General features: G+C 48.6%; 1 protein-coding gene across 1 annotated transcript in view; it reads right to left on the minus strand.

The window, feature by feature from the left end:
* Positions 1–12: 12 nt before the first annotated feature.
* Positions 13–16,869, minus strand: part of LOC105567946 — a 51,892-nt gene continuing 35,035 nt past the window's right edge. The window contains exons 3-5 of the mRNA XM_012023237.1: positions 13,185–13,296; positions 8,023–8,379; positions 13–7,306 (exon numbers count right to left, since the gene is read on the minus strand). Of these exons, the coding sequence (XP_011878627.1) occupies positions 6,663–7,306; positions 8,023–8,379; positions 13,185–13,296 (1,113 nt within the window). The 3' untranslated portion in view covers positions 13–6,662. The remainder of the gene's footprint in view (positions 7,307–8,022; positions 8,380–13,184; positions 13,297–16,869) is intronic.

Consider the following 16,869-nt stretch of genomic DNA (forward strand, 5'->3'; position numbering starts at 1 on the left):
TTTCGCGTACGTGCATTCCCTTCTCTTTATTTCCCCTCTCGTCTTCTCCTTCCCTTTGATCCTCTCCCTTTCTTCCTCGCTCGCGTTTCGGAGCTGGAGAGCTCGCTAGTCTCGCGCGCACGGTACGGAGCAACAATAAAGGTATCGCGACGGCGAACGAAGGACGACGATTTTACAAATCAAATACTTGGGGCGCGTACGCCAAACGACTCGTGCCTGATTCCGCAATTCGTACACAAATCTACGTCGAATGTAAACTGAGGCGCAGCGATTTGCATAGTCAGGTAAAATTTTCTATGAGAGAAGTTAGAAGGATTTACTTGTCAGTTGATCTTAAACCATGCTCGTCAATTGGTCTTGAATTTTACGTCTCGGAGAGTTGAATTCGAGACGTCGAGCATTTCGCGAGTACGCGAATCAAGCGTCAGGTGAGAAATAGTTCACGAACGCATCCGCCTGTTATCCTATTATCAACGCATTTGCGCACGCTGCGGATCACGCGTGATTCGTTTCGCGAACTTCGCTCGTTCGCCCGCTACCCTCGATATGCAACGATCAAATCGCGTTGATCCTCGTAACGCGAGGATCCCCGACTCGGCTCTCGCTTCCGAGTCTCCCCGTTTAAAAAACAAAATAAGAACAAGAATAACTTAGACCTCCGCCGTACGTATCATACAAGCTATACACAAGGAAAGAAAAAGAAAAAGATAAAACAACATTCGCGAAACATTCGATTAACGTGGACGCAATAAAATACAGAAGCGTGTATAGCTCGATCCGCCTTTCGATTCTCTCTCTCTCTTTCTCTCTCTCTCTCTCTCTCTCTCTCTCTGATTCTGATTCTCTCTCTTTCTCTCTCTCTCTCTTTTTCCTCGCATTTCCTCCGATCCTCGCTCGATCCTCGAGTCGCCCGACACTTCGATCGTGTCATGCGCGCACTTTGATTGTATGCAGTTGTCTCCTCTTTTCTCTTTTTGATCGTGCGTGACTCTCATTGTAATAAGTACACACCGTAACACCTTCATTCTCTCCCGCCTTCGCTCTCGCGCTCTAGCCAGTCATGCTCTCTCGCGATTAATATTATTTTACTCGAATGTACACTCTTCCTGAGGAACGATGAGAGAGCTGCCTTAGTCTAATTTACGGAATCGCGCTAATTAGCTAATAATCAGAAATTTCGCTTCTGCCTCGGACGAGAAGCTTCTCTCCCTCGCGTTCGACGGGCTTCGCGACGCAAGTCGCGCAGTCGTCCCGGTGCGATTCATTAACTCGTTAATAAATTAATTAATAAAATAATACTGGTGAGCTGCCGCCCGGCAGTTCGTCGCGAGAAGGTCCGACGATCGGCGAAAGAAATGGACTTTTCATCGCTTTTCCCGAAATTAAATCAGCACGGGAATTACTCGATTATTTCGCACTTCCTCCAAAACTAATTCAGCTTGTTTGTCGAAAGCTTTTGCAATTTGTCAAGACGCGAGAACATAATGAGCGATGCGAACCACTTTAATTATCCTTAGGCTGGCGAAGGTGCGAAAACACGCTCCGCGGCGCAATTCGTTCGAGGCGCAACGACAACGAAAAGAGGACTGAGGGGGCATTTCGAAATCGTAATTGTACATTATTGCTGGTGCTGTCGTCTAGGATAGTTTAAGATCGACGATCGAGAGCACGACTTTCGGGAGCGTTTTCCGATTGGCGCGACATCGAACGGCGGGCGTTTGCGCGATCGGCAAAGTTTCCCGTCCGGGCATAAACGCAAACTCGCGCGCATCGATTTCCTTACCCCGCATAAAAACATGGATAGTCGCGCGCCGCGTGATTTTTCGATTTGCGCGAGTTATCGTTAATATGGCATGTCGTTTCGACGCCGCGTCACGGGGCCGGTTCTCCAACGCGGAAACATTTTAACGTGGGAAATCCAAAATTGCCAATAACGCCGTCGCTTTATATAAAATTTCCGAGCGCACAGCCGGACTCTAAATATTCATTCTCCCAAATTAACGGCAATGAAAGTATCGGAGAATGCGAGCTGCAGTTTTAACGAGTCGAGTGACCCGGCGCGATAATAACTGGCGCCGGTTTCGCGACATCATCGGCGTCGTATCTTCACGTAATTTCACGATTGTACGACAAGAGGACGAAGTGAGAGTCGCGCTCGGCGAACGAGGGCTACCTTTGCCCCTTCAACGATAATATTCGTCACCACGGACCGGGCCTCGTTTTGCCGTTTGCGATCGCGCAAGCCACACCGCGCGCAATCTCGCCGGCTCGCACATATAAAATTATATTTACAACAGAGCGATTATTTCTTTGTGTGTTGAGGTATTCGCGTCTAGGCGCGTCTAAAAAGAGAGCGTGCACTGTTTCGAGGAGCGAGAGCGAGGCTCGCGACGCCCGGGAGGGCTTCAAAGAGGACACCCCCTCGCGGAGGCAGCCACTTGTCGCTGCCCGTCCCTCTCGCTCCGAAAAGGAAAGATACAATGGAATTCTCCTCCTTTTCCGGTCTTCGTCGCCATGGTCGCGACGCGCGCGCCTGCCGTTACAAATAATTTAAAAATTATATTCGTATCTATAATCTCTTCTTTCGCGCCTCTCTCCCTCTATACATAGCTTCTTTTATATATATATATGTATATATATATATATATATTAAATTTCAATCTTTGTTTCTCGTTCTTATACGCCGCACACGCACGGGAAAAGATTTCGGTAACGATATCGTGTGTTATGGTACAGCTATGCTACAACTCGGGCGGAGCGTCTCTGCCCTCCCGGTTCCTCTATTTACAATCACTCTCTCGTCGATTACCGTTTTTTTTTTACTTTCTTACATGCGTATGTATATAAGGGATAGCGGTATTTTTATACGGCGTACTAACGTGCGTCTGTACATGCTAAACGCGAACACTTTCACCTCTCACTCTCGCGTCACGCTCTCTCGCTTTGGTCTGTCCCTCGCGGTGTACCAAAAGCCTCGACTACCTTGCGTCCCTCCCGGAGGTGTCACTTCGTTCCGACGTATAAAAAAAAGCATGTCGATATTTCTACAATCACAATGTTTCGTCGATTTGTCCGATGTGTGTCCTTATGACTAGCTCGCTTCGCTGCAAATATAATACAGACATTTGAAAAATAGAAAATAACGAGGGCTTGAGGGTGCTACGCGAGTTGCCCACGTGTTAAATTATCCCGTTTCATTTCAGTTCACCACACAATTAACGCTCGTTACAATAATCGTACGTTCCGGCTCGCAGCCATGTTCAGCGTTAATTAAATGAATCGCGCCGAGCTTCTGCACACTTCCTTCCGTTCGATGATAGGAACTTGAAGAGAATGAAATTTAAACGGGATAAGTTAACACATGGATAACCGTGTAACACTTCTCAGCCACTCATTATTTCATATTTCTTGAGTCACTGCGTTTCCTCGGGGGCGTTCTCGTCTCTTTGGGTGACGATCCGAGGATTACCTAGCGATAACGGGACGAAGCGACATCCCGGAGGAACAAATCAGCGTCGGTGTTCAGCGTAATCCGCGAACCCGCGACTCATCCACGTGCGACTACCGATCGAGGATTGTGTTCGTACATACACGGGCGCTCTCGACCCGATCGCGATAATAATGTGCTGAATAATGGACGCGGGTGATTCGGGTCATTCGCGGAGTCGTCCGGCCCGAGTCTTTGTAGTCCGCGATAAAGCCGGCGCTCGCCGAAATGGCGATTCGGAATGGGGCCGGGGCTCGCAATTGCCGGCTCATGAATCTCCTAACGCCGCGGTTCTGCGTTACGTTATTAACAACACGTCGAGACTTCGTTAGCGCTGCCTCGCTCCTCCGGCTATCTGTTTCGGGAAAATCGCGATTCGAGAATGCATTATCGCGGGCACCGGAAAAGGGAATTCTTTTACGAACGATGTCAGGTGTGTCGCGAGTCGAGTTTCATCGAAGAGCTTTTTCAGAGCGAGAAAGGGTACGCTCTCTCGGGAACAGAGTTTCTCTTCCGCTGCTCTTTCTTTATCGGGCGACCTTTGTAGCTTTACGCTTCGATGGGATTATAAAAATAAAAGGCTCGCGCGCGCCCAAAAATTTCCAGCAGGTGGAAGCGCGAATGTGCGTTTAGCGGCAGTGTGGCGATGGAACTAATGATACGCGTGGCGTTTGCGGTTCCTCGAAATCGTATTATGCACGTTGGAATCTGATTCAAACATCTCGCTTGCGATCTATTTCGCGTACATTTACGCTGCGCAGAACCAAATAATTGCGGAAAAGAAGATTTCACGTTCGAAAGTGAGGCTGACTCGATTTTATTTTGCTTGGCTCGATTGGGCAGATTAACAAACTACTACGATAATCGCGACGCGTTTCATCAGAAATCGAGCGTGGCGTCGGGAAACTTCATACTGTACTGGAGTATCTGGTACGTTAAGAAAATGGACAGAGTGAGATAAACAAATGGTATAATTTCTATTTCTGTTTCTAGTAATTGGATTCGTCAATGATTTTTCTATCTCACTTTATGAACGCCAGAGCGAGACTTATATTAAGGTGAGATAGAAAATCACTGACCAATCAAATTACTAGAAAGAAACAGGATGGTACCGTTGGTCTGTCACACTCTGTCTATTTTGTCTCATTTGACTAGATATTCCAGTATAGTGCAGAGAGAAGTACGCTTAGTAAACAGATGAACCAAAAGATCGAAGGAATCAATAATTCGAATCCCACCAAGAACAAGCTGGTTTTTATTCGAACGCCTCTCGGAAAATAGTGGCAACCAGCAAGATTATCCTGCCCATAGACACATTAAACATAGACGGAGCGTCCCATTGAATAAGCTGAAGCTCGTGAAGAGAGAGATCCTGCCACATGCACCCCCTTGGGCCTGAAAGTCCCACCAGATATGATAACGGGGGTTGGATAGAGGTTGACAACCTACTTCTAGAGTTGCGTTCTTCATGAACGTAAAGAGAGATATAAAAATATTGTTTTAACGAAAGTTGAACAAAAACTATTGATATATATTCAGTTCTTCCCCAGATTTAACATTTTGCACATAATGCTGTACTGTGAAAGAACTAAAAACATACTAGCAGTGTTTTTTTTATTTATTAATTTATTTTTTCTTTATTTATTAATTTGTGTGGATTTGGATAGCTCAGTAGGAAGAGCAGTCGCCCGGTAAGCGTAAGATCGCAGGTTCAACTCCTGGTCTAGTCCTAGCCGTTGTTTTCCTCGCCAAAAAAAAAAAACGGCGCGCTCTAGTGCCTACCTCCCCGGGGTTACATCTATTAATTATTATCGCAATTGCGCGGCACTTTTTGTAAATTTGAAAAACTGGGCAGTATATTTGTTGCAATCCGATGTATCACATCAGATATATGTATATTACATAAAAGCTCGTCGCGTAACAAGACAACGTGTAAATAAATCGTTACAGTCTTCCCTAGAAAATCCTTTTGCATGAACGCTTTTGTCGCGATTCAATCGGTTCATCAGATTCCAACACACACACGTTGCATTCCGCCTTCCCGCTGACGGATGGTTCGAGGGGCCGACGTTTAGTCTACCGTGTGTCGCTTTGTTTCGCGCCGAGACTCCCTAAAGCGTCCTTGGTACGGAAAGTGATTATTATTGGACTAGATAACCGCGTGGTGTGCTGTCTAACGTTCCCTACCGTGTATACGCGATCGGATCCGCTCCTGCGGGTGCGGGGCAAAAATTATACGTTCCGTCGTATCAAAGTTTGTACGAGACTTGCCGGTCGGCTGAACACGTCCGACCGTTTAGGATAGGACTGGCAGTGGATCGGTTAATCTGGGGCGAGACGCCCGTAATCGAGACCCGCTTATCTCGCAATTTGTACGCGCCGTTTAAGAACGACTTCGTTATTCAGCCTGGAAACCACCACATCCTTAGATTTTCGATGTTACATTAGGAATATCAAGTTTCATCTTAGAATAAACAGATCTGCCAGTTTCGATCCGGCAGGTCTCGATTCCGAATGTCTCGCACGCCCGTGTGGCTAGAAAACTGTGAATTGCTTGAAAGAGCGATGTGGGGGGGGGGGGATAATCGCCTGACGGGGTGGTTTCGATACTCCTTCGCGATTGGTAGTCGCACGTTTTGCGGCGAGGACGAGGTCGGCTCGTTCCGCGGCTGATGCTCTCCCTCTACGTGTATAAATTACAAAGGATCGGACTAAAAAGGTAAAAGTAATCGTTAGCGTCCTTTGGTACCAGCCTGAGTCTCATTGGATTACAAATAAATTTGTTAGATAGTCCTGCGTGTCGGTTATATGTATAAATCACTAGGAGATCACTGCGTTTCTCTCGTCAAGTCCGAATCGTCGGTAGCTCGCCGGGTCTCGTCGCCCCGACGGCCGGAGCCGTTCGACGCGGTCGTCGCGACTCGACTCGCCGGGGCGACGAGAGTGCCCTTATTGACTTCTTAACTGTGGACGTCGAAGTATCAAAATACAGTTCAGCACAGCCGAATCGGCATCAGCCGTTCTCTCTCCGTTAACGAGCGCGCTCGACGGGCGCCGTCGTTCCGTCGTGGCAGCAACGCGACGGGAACGAGGTCTCATCTCGTCTCTCTCCCTTCCCAGAGGAGAGAGCAACGTCTCCGGGGATGCCGTCGGAGACGTCGCGATCGGTCCTCCATTAGGACACGATGTAGTCCGCGGAATGGTGCGAGTGGTGGGAGTTGCGTTGCTTGTCCCTGCGGTGATTCGTCCGGGAGTTGCTGCCGCGGGTGCCGGTGGTGCCGGTGGTGCCGGTGGTGCCGGACGTGTGGTGGCTGTAACCGCTGTCGCTGCCGAAGCTGCTGTCGGGCTGGCCCTGATACAGCCGGCCGGTGTTGACTACCTGATCGCACGCCGGGTCCCGGGTCGAGTTGGTGTAATACACCGGCTGGCTGTACTTGTCGTCGCCGCCGCCGAACAGCCGGTCCGTCGGCTGCGAGTACGTGTCCGAGTACTCGCCGCCCACCTGGGTGTAGAGCGGCGTCGTGACGTCGGGCTGGCCCTGCAGACCGTAGTAGTCGCCGGCGTATTGCTGCTGGGACGACAGGTACTTGTACTTGTCGCCGCCGCCGGATTTGCCGTTGCGCGAGCGCTCCTTGCAGCTCCTGTTCTGGCTGGAGTAGCGGTGCAGGGGTCCCAGCACCGGCACGCTCTCGTAGGGGTTCTCCTCGAGCCGCGGTGCCTGGGCTGCCGGCAAGGTCGGCACGAAGTACGGTAACCTGTGCGCCACCGACGGGACGGACTGCTGGCGTTGGGTGCTGCCCGTTCGAGTACCGGCCACGCCTGAAACCGTAGACTCGAGTCAGTGGGAGCTCGGGGACGCGTTTATATTACCGCGGGCACGCTGTAACGAGGTTGAAAAGTTAACGCGGAGTTCGGGGAAAATCGTGGTAGGAAATCAAAATAGAAAATTGAGGTGGGAAGTCGAGATGGGAAAATGAGAATAACGGCAGGAGAGATTACTTCGGTGCAGAGAGAAGAGCGCGCGTTACGTCCGCCAAGTTTCGATTCAAGTTTATCAAATTCGATTCGGTCTCATCAAGAGGGTAGGTAGGTAGTGAAAGACCCCGTACGATATACCGCGACAGGTCACAGCGAGGCGGTCCAGGGCCTAAAAATGTTAACGCTCGATCGCGTAGAAGCGCCACGCACTCTAGGCAAATGTTAAAACGGCAAACAGTTCCTCGAGGGGCAGGTAGAAAAACGGGGAGGGCAAGAAATAAGGAGGCAGCATCGTCGACGACCGGAGTCGAGAGGCCGATGTGTCGCCGGCCAATAACGTAAGAACGGTAAACAATTACGGAGCGGACGGGCAAACATCATTGTTAGTTCAGAGATGTTGATTCAGCGCGCGCTACAACCGGGGAAAAATCTTTCGAGCGGAATTACTTTCCTCGGGAAACGCGCCTTCTCCGTCGTCCCTTTCACACGCGGCACCGCCTTGTCCCCATTTCCCACCGGAGTATCGTTACAGCTCGGTAGCTTCAGCCGCGATTTACCTGCGACGCTAGGATAGAGCTGGAGCAGCGCGTCCAGCAGCATACCCTCGTGGAACTCGCCCATGTCGTGGCTCTTGTCCCGCCTGCGCCGGTCGAGGCTCCTGGGGCTGCGGCCGCGTCGCTCGCGCTGTGGCCTGCCACCGGCCGGGCACGTACCCCAGGTGGGGCCGCTGCTCGAGGTGAGCATCCTCGCCTCCGACGGCTCGCCCACCGACAGCTCGTCCTCGGCGAACTCGTCCTCGCTCGCCGGCTTGGACGCGCTGGTCGTGCGGTGATGGTGACGGTGGTGGTGGTGGTGGTGATGCAAACGATTGCGGGCGTTTAACTCGCTCTCCTCGTCCGTCTCCGGATGGTCCCCTGCGGGATCGAGATTCGTTTAAGGATCTTAACTTGACGGTGTGACGCGCGGATAACAGCGGGGATTTCGTTCTTAGCGGGACGGCGCGGGTTGATTAATCGCGAATAAGGTCCGTCCGATAATTTAGCGGGGGTTAACTGGACGTCGAGAAACGAGAGTATTCCTCGGCACGCGGTAGAAATTAATCAGGTGGATAATTAGCTTCTGGGAAGGTGAATTATTTCGTAAGATACGAGAGTGGGTGAAAGCTGCGGAAGTGCGGATTCGTATTTCTAATCGCGTTTCTGTCGGGAAACTCGGGTGAAATCAGCTCGAGACATAACGTATGGACTTTGACGTTATATTTATAATTGCGATTTAACTGACGAACTCGAATATCACAGACTTCTATACATACACTACTGGACTGCTACCTTCGAGCTGAAAAGTGAGGCAAGAGTTCCGCCATGTCTTGTTAGGTGAATAAAGTAGTATGTGTGCATCTGTCAATGACACATCGATGCAGCTCGAAGGTAGCAGTCTAGTGGCATATAGAAATCTGTGACTCGAACGTTGTTGCGATCTTGACGGGAATTTTGTTTCCCGGGATTTAATAATTCATTCCTTGAGAGGGATTTTAAATCTCATTCGATTAATAACATTGTCAACTCAAGGTTGTTACTACGCATCTACCGAGTCTATTAGTGATTTTTGCAGCTCAAGCGACATGAATTTATACTCAATTGTTTTATGTGTAGACCCCACGTACGCTGCAGCAATTATGATATTAACAGGTTCATTTCTAACATTAATTTCAACTGTTATATGCAATGTTATGTTTGACCCTTTGTTTTTTAAATATTAATTAACAGTCGTCGAAAAATACTCCATTCAAACCACTAAAAATTATTAAATTTCATGAAAATGTATCTTCCCTTTGGCAACAGCGCAATTTGAATTTTGTTATTCTGTGAGAAGCGCGATTGTTTAAAGAATACGTCGTGAAGTCTCATGCAGACGGCAATCGCATTCCATTCCACACTACATACTCATCGATTATCACTGGCTTTTTGATCCCGGAGCGAAGGATTCGATTTGGCTTGCGGGTTTGGACGGTAAGGCTCCAGGACGGAAGGCCGGTTTAGGACGAGAAACGCATTGTAACAATTAAAGATTTCACCACGGGATGTGATTGGAGTAACCCGATATATACCTCGGCCCCGAGCTAAAATTTCGCTTCGTCGGTTTGGCAACACGAGACTCCGCTTCGCTCCTGCATTAATTGCCTCGCGTTATTCCGCCGAAATGTCGTGGTTGAGCCGCGATCAATACTAACGACACGGCGGGCCGTGTATACGCGAGTTCACGTTGAAAAAACGGGGAGATATCGTATAAATAATCGCGGTGTAAAACGGGACATATCGTGGCGGAAGCGGAACGCGGCGCGGGATGTCGCGCGCAACGCCGGCGGTCGAGATCGCGAGAAATCGAACGGGCCCCGATTAAATTTTATCTCGCGGCACAGAGACGGAAGAGAGACGTCGATTGGAAACAGGACCGGGATAGAGTGGCGGTCGAGATCGCGAGAAATCGAACGGGCCCCGATTAATTGTTATCTCGCGGCACAGAGGCGGCACGGAAGAGAGACGTCGATCGGAATGAGGACCGGGATAGAGACGCGGGACGTGACGCACCCGAATTATTCTCAAACAGATTGGAGGTGCTATCGGACCGTGGCTTCGCTCTCGGAGCTCTTAAGTCCGCACTTCGCCGGCCATTAAACCACTCGAGATATCCTCTGTCGTCTCGGACGAGTGTCCCCTCGAAATATCCTCCCGCTGCTTCCAGCGAGAACAGAAGAGGATGACCTGTTAACCGTTCGACGTCGATCTCGTCGATCGGGACGTGATTCTCGACTCCCGTCGTCTCGGATTTCTCGTGAAAGCGGCACACATTGTTAGCCAACAGTGGCCTGAGTTGTTCCGACCAAGTCAAGAGACACTGTCTTCGAAACGTCGGGAAATAAGTCAGACACGAAGGACGCGGGAGAGCGTGTATCTGGAAATCATACGACCGGAGGTACACGCGTCTCGAGAATTATCGAAGGTACTTGTCGCGACTGGGGAATTATCCTGTCGAGAACAAGCGACTTCATTTCGGCGGGGCTCAATTCGATCAGTTCCATGTTGCAGTGTTGCAACGCGCGAGTTATCCTCCACGTCGACGTGGCCCGTCGAGCGGCTGGTCCGTTGAATTCTCTCCGAGCGTTTTTACAAGCCCGCAAGGGACAGGACCACCCTCTTCGAGATCGATGTTCTCTCTCGTCTCGAAACTCGGGGAACGTACACGATGCGTACGTAGCGTACATACATATATGCGCGGGCCGAGCGCCGTGGTTACGACTAATGCACGCGGTGCAGCATGTATATTCGATTACCAGGTCCTCGTCAAACGTCGAAAGCCTCATCACCATACTAATTAGCCGTCCAACTAATGGGAAGTATAAGTCAGAGGTCGTGTCACGCTTATCTCCCTTCGGTAGAATACACGACAGCGCACAAGAGTGGGATCACCGCGGAGAAAAAGAGAAAGGGTGACGGAGAAGGGGGGGGAGGGGAAACAATTTCAAAGAAATTACAAGAGAAAAACAAACGGAAAGGTGCAACGTGAAACGGCGTTTATCAGATTCTCGTTTGTCGAGATGTATTCGGACTCTGATTATATCTTTATAATAGACACACTGAGACAAATATCCGATTAAATATAATCGGATAATCCAATTACATAATAACAAACGGACGTATCCGATGAAAAATATGAGTGGTTTGTCGATCTTTCATCGGTGACTGCATTTCATCGAATAAATTAATCGGGAAAATTAACCGTCGGTTTTTCTGATTAAGTTTTCCGATTAAATTATGGACATATTCGATGAAATTTAATCGAAAAACTATCTAATCAAAAACCGATTATATTTTTCATCGGATATACAATTTAATTGAATATATCCGTTTGTCAATATGCAATTGTTTATCCGATTAGATAGGCTAGGATCTTTTTCTCAGTGCGTATATTTTGTAAATTTATCGATTTTTATTTAAATTCTCAATTTCGTTGATTCCTAAGTTCACATATATTTTGAATATATGCATATATGTACTTGTAGATTTATTTCTTGTGCGTTTCGACACCTGCTCCCATAAAGATTTTCTTGCATACTATGGTAAATAGTGAGAGAATCTGCAAGTGTAAAAATTATTTTGAGGTCACAGATTTGATCTCGCAGAGCCTGAATCTCATACGCGAGTTTATACGATACACCCAGAAAAAAGATTTATTTAGGTTAAACAAATGAGACACCTGTTGAAATCACGTTTCTTTGAATCAGCTAAATTATTATGTACTTGTACTAAAACATTTTTGAAGAAATAAATATGCATTCTCTTAGAGATTTCAATTCTTAATCAGATAAAATTTTGGACAAGGTGAAGAAATTATTTCTTTCAAGTCAAATAAAAGTCTAGTGAGGTGAAATTTCCAAGAAAATTTGTTTGATTTCAAAGAAACTTTTTTCTGGGCGCACTTCCATTTAAATCACAGAGATCTTCATCGATTCTCGCGATAGTTAAATTTACGAAATCACGTGCCTTCGCTGCCATCCTATTTCTCGTGTTTACCTACAAAACTTATCCTTTTTGCAATCTTATAGATTTCCATTCACACAAATCCCATCTTTCTTTTCCGCGCATTTTCAATCTCGCGAACTCATTGAACTCCGCGGGTCGGAACTTCCGCGACACGCAGATTCTCACTTCCAAAATCCTCCTCGCACCAGCGCGCCTTTAAAAAGTTCCATCGGCTCTTTTTTGCCCCATAAATCTCCGACGCCGCAGACTTTCCCGTAAATCGCGACGCACGCGAATCTGCCGGATTATTCTGATAAATGCAGTCCCGCAGTTACCAGGAACAAACCAGAAAAGGGAAATACGTAAGGGGGGCAAGGGCAAGGAGGTGGAGGGAACGAGGAAGTCTCGCAAAGCGCGCGTTAGTCGATGGGATTTAACGCTAGTTCAACTCAGCCGCATGTTAATCGTGTATTAAGCCAACCGACAGAGGCGGACACACCGTTTCGAAAACTCGTATACTCTCGTGCCGTACCTATGCGTTTCCCGCGGGCATGTTCGACTCCGAGGATACTCCCCAGCGTCTTCAGAGGCGAGTCTCGTCTAGAAGGAGAGTGCGTGATTTGCGTCTGCATGGGAACGTTAGGGTTTCCGCGCGTCATAGACGAGGATAGCTTCGTGTTTCCGCGCTTATTTATCGTCTTGCGGATTATGAAACTTGCACACAAAACTGCGCACGGTTGAGATTATTTATTACTAATATTATTTGTGTAAAACAGCAAGTTTTCCTTTTTTAAAGGGCCTGTTCTGTAAACGTTAACGATATCATTACGGGCTTTGCGCAGCTTTTTACGACATATTACATGTGCGCAAAGCGTTTACAGAATAGGCCCCTGAAGCAGCTTTGAATTATCTTGGCGAGGATTACTTATAAACCTAAGCGAAGATGTCATTATCATTTTTCAACTCAACTTAATGGAAATAAAACGAGCCTCCGATAAATTCGATCGCGAATTCTCTCCAGTGCGTTTCGATCGTCTGCTCAACCACCGAGTCGTCTAATGACAATTTCGACCCTCTCTCCTCTCCACCGTTGCATTGTTGCCCTCGCGATTTCTTCGCCGTGATAAAAACCGCGACGCGTAAAAGGAGACGCCGTCGGGCAAAGCCGTCCAAAGTAAACATCGATTATCGGCACTTACCGTTGCTGAGCTCCTCGTAGACGGGATTATAAAGGTCCTGCGACGTGTAAGGATCAGGACCGGGGCTGCTGCAGACGAACACCCCTCTTCCGCCGTCCTTGACGTCCAGCATCTGCCGTGATAACAAAAATGCGCAAGTTAGAGACAGAGGGAACGAGCGCGACGCGGACGAGAAAATGTCGTCGATAATTTCTAGACGCCGCCATATTTTTTTTATTTGCGCAATTGCTACCAAATGATATCTTGTGACTGTTACTTACACTTTTCATACAACATATATGAGGTACAACGGGTGACGCGAATATTAGAAATCGATGAAACCTTAGTTGTGAGTAATTGAAGATCGGGGAGTTACACTGTGATTAATTTCACGTTCAATACAATCTTTCTCTCTCTCTCTCTCTCTCAATTCTATCGCGATATAATAAATTGCACGCCGTTTGAGAATTAAGACCGCCGCCATTTTCTTCCTCGCTCTGCGGGGTTGAAGGGTAATTAGTCCTGAGTTGTGACTAAAAATAGGTCAGCTCGTTACAAACGAGCCGGGGGTTCGCGCTTCCACGGTTGTTTTACGAGGCTCTTTAGGAACGGCGACTTGTTTACGACAACGTTGGAAAACAATTAGCGAATAAAGGAAAGGAACGCGGACAGGGGGGCGATGAGGGTCCAGGTGGAGGGAAAACAGCAAGAAGAAACTCGGGGGGGATGATTGGCACGTGGGCATCAGACGAGAGACCTCAACACTCTTTCGGAGCCTCCGTGTTTTCCCGCCGACGATTAACTCGTTCCTGCCCGTCCACCCGCTCTCTCAAACTCTCACCCTCCGGCCTCCCCGAGCCGGGAATCCAGCTCTGGAAACGCTGACTCGGTCACCCGAAAAGCGAGGGTGTCGAAAGTTAATCCCCAAATTGGCAGGAAGCTTATACATCACGGCAGGATAATAAGTAACGATCCCGCCGCGCGAGAGAGAAAGAGATAGAGACGTTATCCCGGCAGCTAATCCCACCGGTATTTTTGTTGAATAATTAACTGCCCTGCGCGCGGCCAAGTTCGATGAAATTTCGGGTGCTTCGCGAGAAAAGTCTCTCTCGCTGGCTCGCGATCGCCAACGTGCGTCAAGGTCTGCGTCCACGTTGCTAGAACTTGATCCAGGTTTCTAGTTCCGAGAAATGTGTAGCCAGTCAACTCGCAGCTATTCCATAAAAGCTGCAAGTTGATTGGCTACACATTTCTCGGAACTAGAACCTGGACCAAGTTCTAGCATCGTGGACACAGGCCTTTATATATCACGTCATCTGTCCTGAGAAGGTCGCGCGAGTGTAAAGGGTCTCTTTCCGGAATCTTCTCGCCGCAGGACACGGGGGTTAATCGAAACACAGCCCGATAGACAGCTGGGGGAAGCGCGTGTAACACAGGACACACGACATAATCGCGGGCTCGATTTAATCCCTTTGCCGCGTCCTTGTAATGGCTCGTGTGTCGTCGTAAGCCCGCCGCAAGCGGTTTCCGGTCTCCGTGTTCCGTCCCGTTGGTGTTCCCGAGCCTGAAAATCTGCCAACCAGCTTGCTCTCCGGTTCGGCCGAGGTGTCGCGTTAACGGGCGCAAATGATACGCTACGATCCCCAATCTATCTCGCTATCGCTCCCACTCATCCTGGGGGGGGGGGGGGGAGGGTGGCCGTAATGTCCTGTGATCCCGCCGGATACCATACGCACGGCGATTGAAACCGGTCCAATTTCGAGGAGCTCAATTTCTCGCGTACGATATACACCAAGTGCACCTTCCGACGAAGATCGAACACGATTTTAACCCCGACATATTCTACTTCGAGGCTTCGAATTAACGCTACGTTTCAAACCGCGAAGGCTACATTTAGAAAATCGGCGTCGATAATTGATTGATGAACCGAACCGATTAAAGAGATTTCCGCGAGTATCCCGCGCGTGACGTAAATTCGCTTCACGTCTCCTTGACTCGTCCGAGTTACATTTCCCCCCCGATATATATAATCTTGGTATCTTTATCTACCGGAAACTGCCCACGTAGTTTCCCCGCGAGGTCTCCTCGCGAACTCGTTAATTTGCAACGTTACCTCTCGTCGCCTCGGACGAATCGTAATGTCCTCGCGCGGAACAGGACGGTCGCGACGCGTGACGTAAATTCGAACCCGTACGAGGGTTGAAATATCGCTGATAGCGCGTGGGAGTATCGGGTCCATGCGAGGGCGGATGGTGGACGTTTCTATCTAAAATTATATCTCCCGAATTGTGCGAGTCGTGTTTCCCGTCGCCTAGGCTCCTCGGGCAGGACGGACAAATGGATCCGACCGGGCCGGATGCACACAGGTACATAGACGTGTCTATTTTCTGTGCCTCGCGCGGTACGCGTCGCGGGCCGCGACGGCGACGGCGGCAAACGCGCGCGAAAGATCCCTCTGTGTTGAACGCGTCGGTGGTAGCGTGGGCCGAAAGGTCGGACGTTGTCGTTGATTTTGCAAAACATCGAAAAAATAATGGATAAATGCATTCTGTCGAGCCGCGTCCAGTCTACGAGGCCAATCGATTGCACAGTTTCATTGTGCGCAAAAATATCGCGGAGCCACGGTTTTATACAGATACCGCGCGCGCGGTATTCCCCGAATAAAATACTATTTTACGCCCGCTATCGGTTAGCGTATTATGTTGCAACAATCATGGGATACGAAAACATATTGGAATATCTTCAATTTACCAATATGTTGCGCCAGATCCGTGTTTTTGTGCGTGTATTCGTATACACTGCGCGAATTTCACCGCAACAGACCGGTACATCGAGATTAAAGCCAGAGGTTCTCGTGTACGATCCAAATAAACTCCCTAAAGTTCTAATCGTACGTTCGCAGTATTTTTCCAAGGACACGTGATAAAACGTAATTTCAATCTAATTGTGCTGGGAAATTTAAATCACCCCATCTCGCGCGGTTGCGCATTTTTTTTGGTTTTCTCATCGACTCGAGTGCGGCGAGTATCTGCAATCTGGTCTTTTATCCGTGGATGCAATCGTGTGCTCTAAGACACGGACGCTCTCGCGGGTGCACAAATTGCCGGAATCGAGTTAGCCGCTCGGTGGCCCGCGCGGGGACGATTAGGGCAAAGGAAACCGACGGGTTTCTTGCATCCTCCCCATTAAATTCCTCGGGGCGGTGCTATCGTCCACTGAAAGAAAAGGATCCCTCGTTCCCACTGACAAGCGCCGGCGGCCTTGAAAGAGCACAGGGTTCATTATCGTGTTTGTCTGTGGAAACCGTCAACCGGGCATCTACGATTTTTCGAGCGCTTAAGCCCGCTCCTTGATCTGTTCATTTAGTACCCGGTGTAGAAGAATTATCCAATTGCTGTGTTTTATTGAGCGTGAATTTGTCGGTCCTTTATCCGTCTATGAAAATAAATACTTTAACGTACCAACTAATATAAAGAATTATATACTCTCTTTCTCTCGTCTCTCTCAAAAAGTTTGAATACAGAGTATCTCGTGTTATTTACTTATCTTAAGATGTACAATTGTTTCTTTTAAACATTGCCTTCGCTCGTGAATATGTGAACCCGTTTGATGCTGTCCAATCGTCCAATTCCCCGTCTAATTCGCCATAGAGTATGGTTCGGTGTATTTTGGTGAAAGTGTTGGCAGCATTTTCCACGTGTAGACC

The sequence above is a fragment of the Vollenhovia emeryi genome, unplaced genomic scaffold (genome assembly GCF_000949405.1).
Source record: "Vollenhovia emeryi isolate VEMERY1.0 unplaced genomic scaffold, V.emery_V1.0 DF939133.1, whole genome shotgun sequence".
Classification (NCBI taxonomy): Eukaryota; Metazoa; Arthropoda; class Insecta; order Hymenoptera; family Formicidae; genus Vollenhovia; species Vollenhovia emeryi.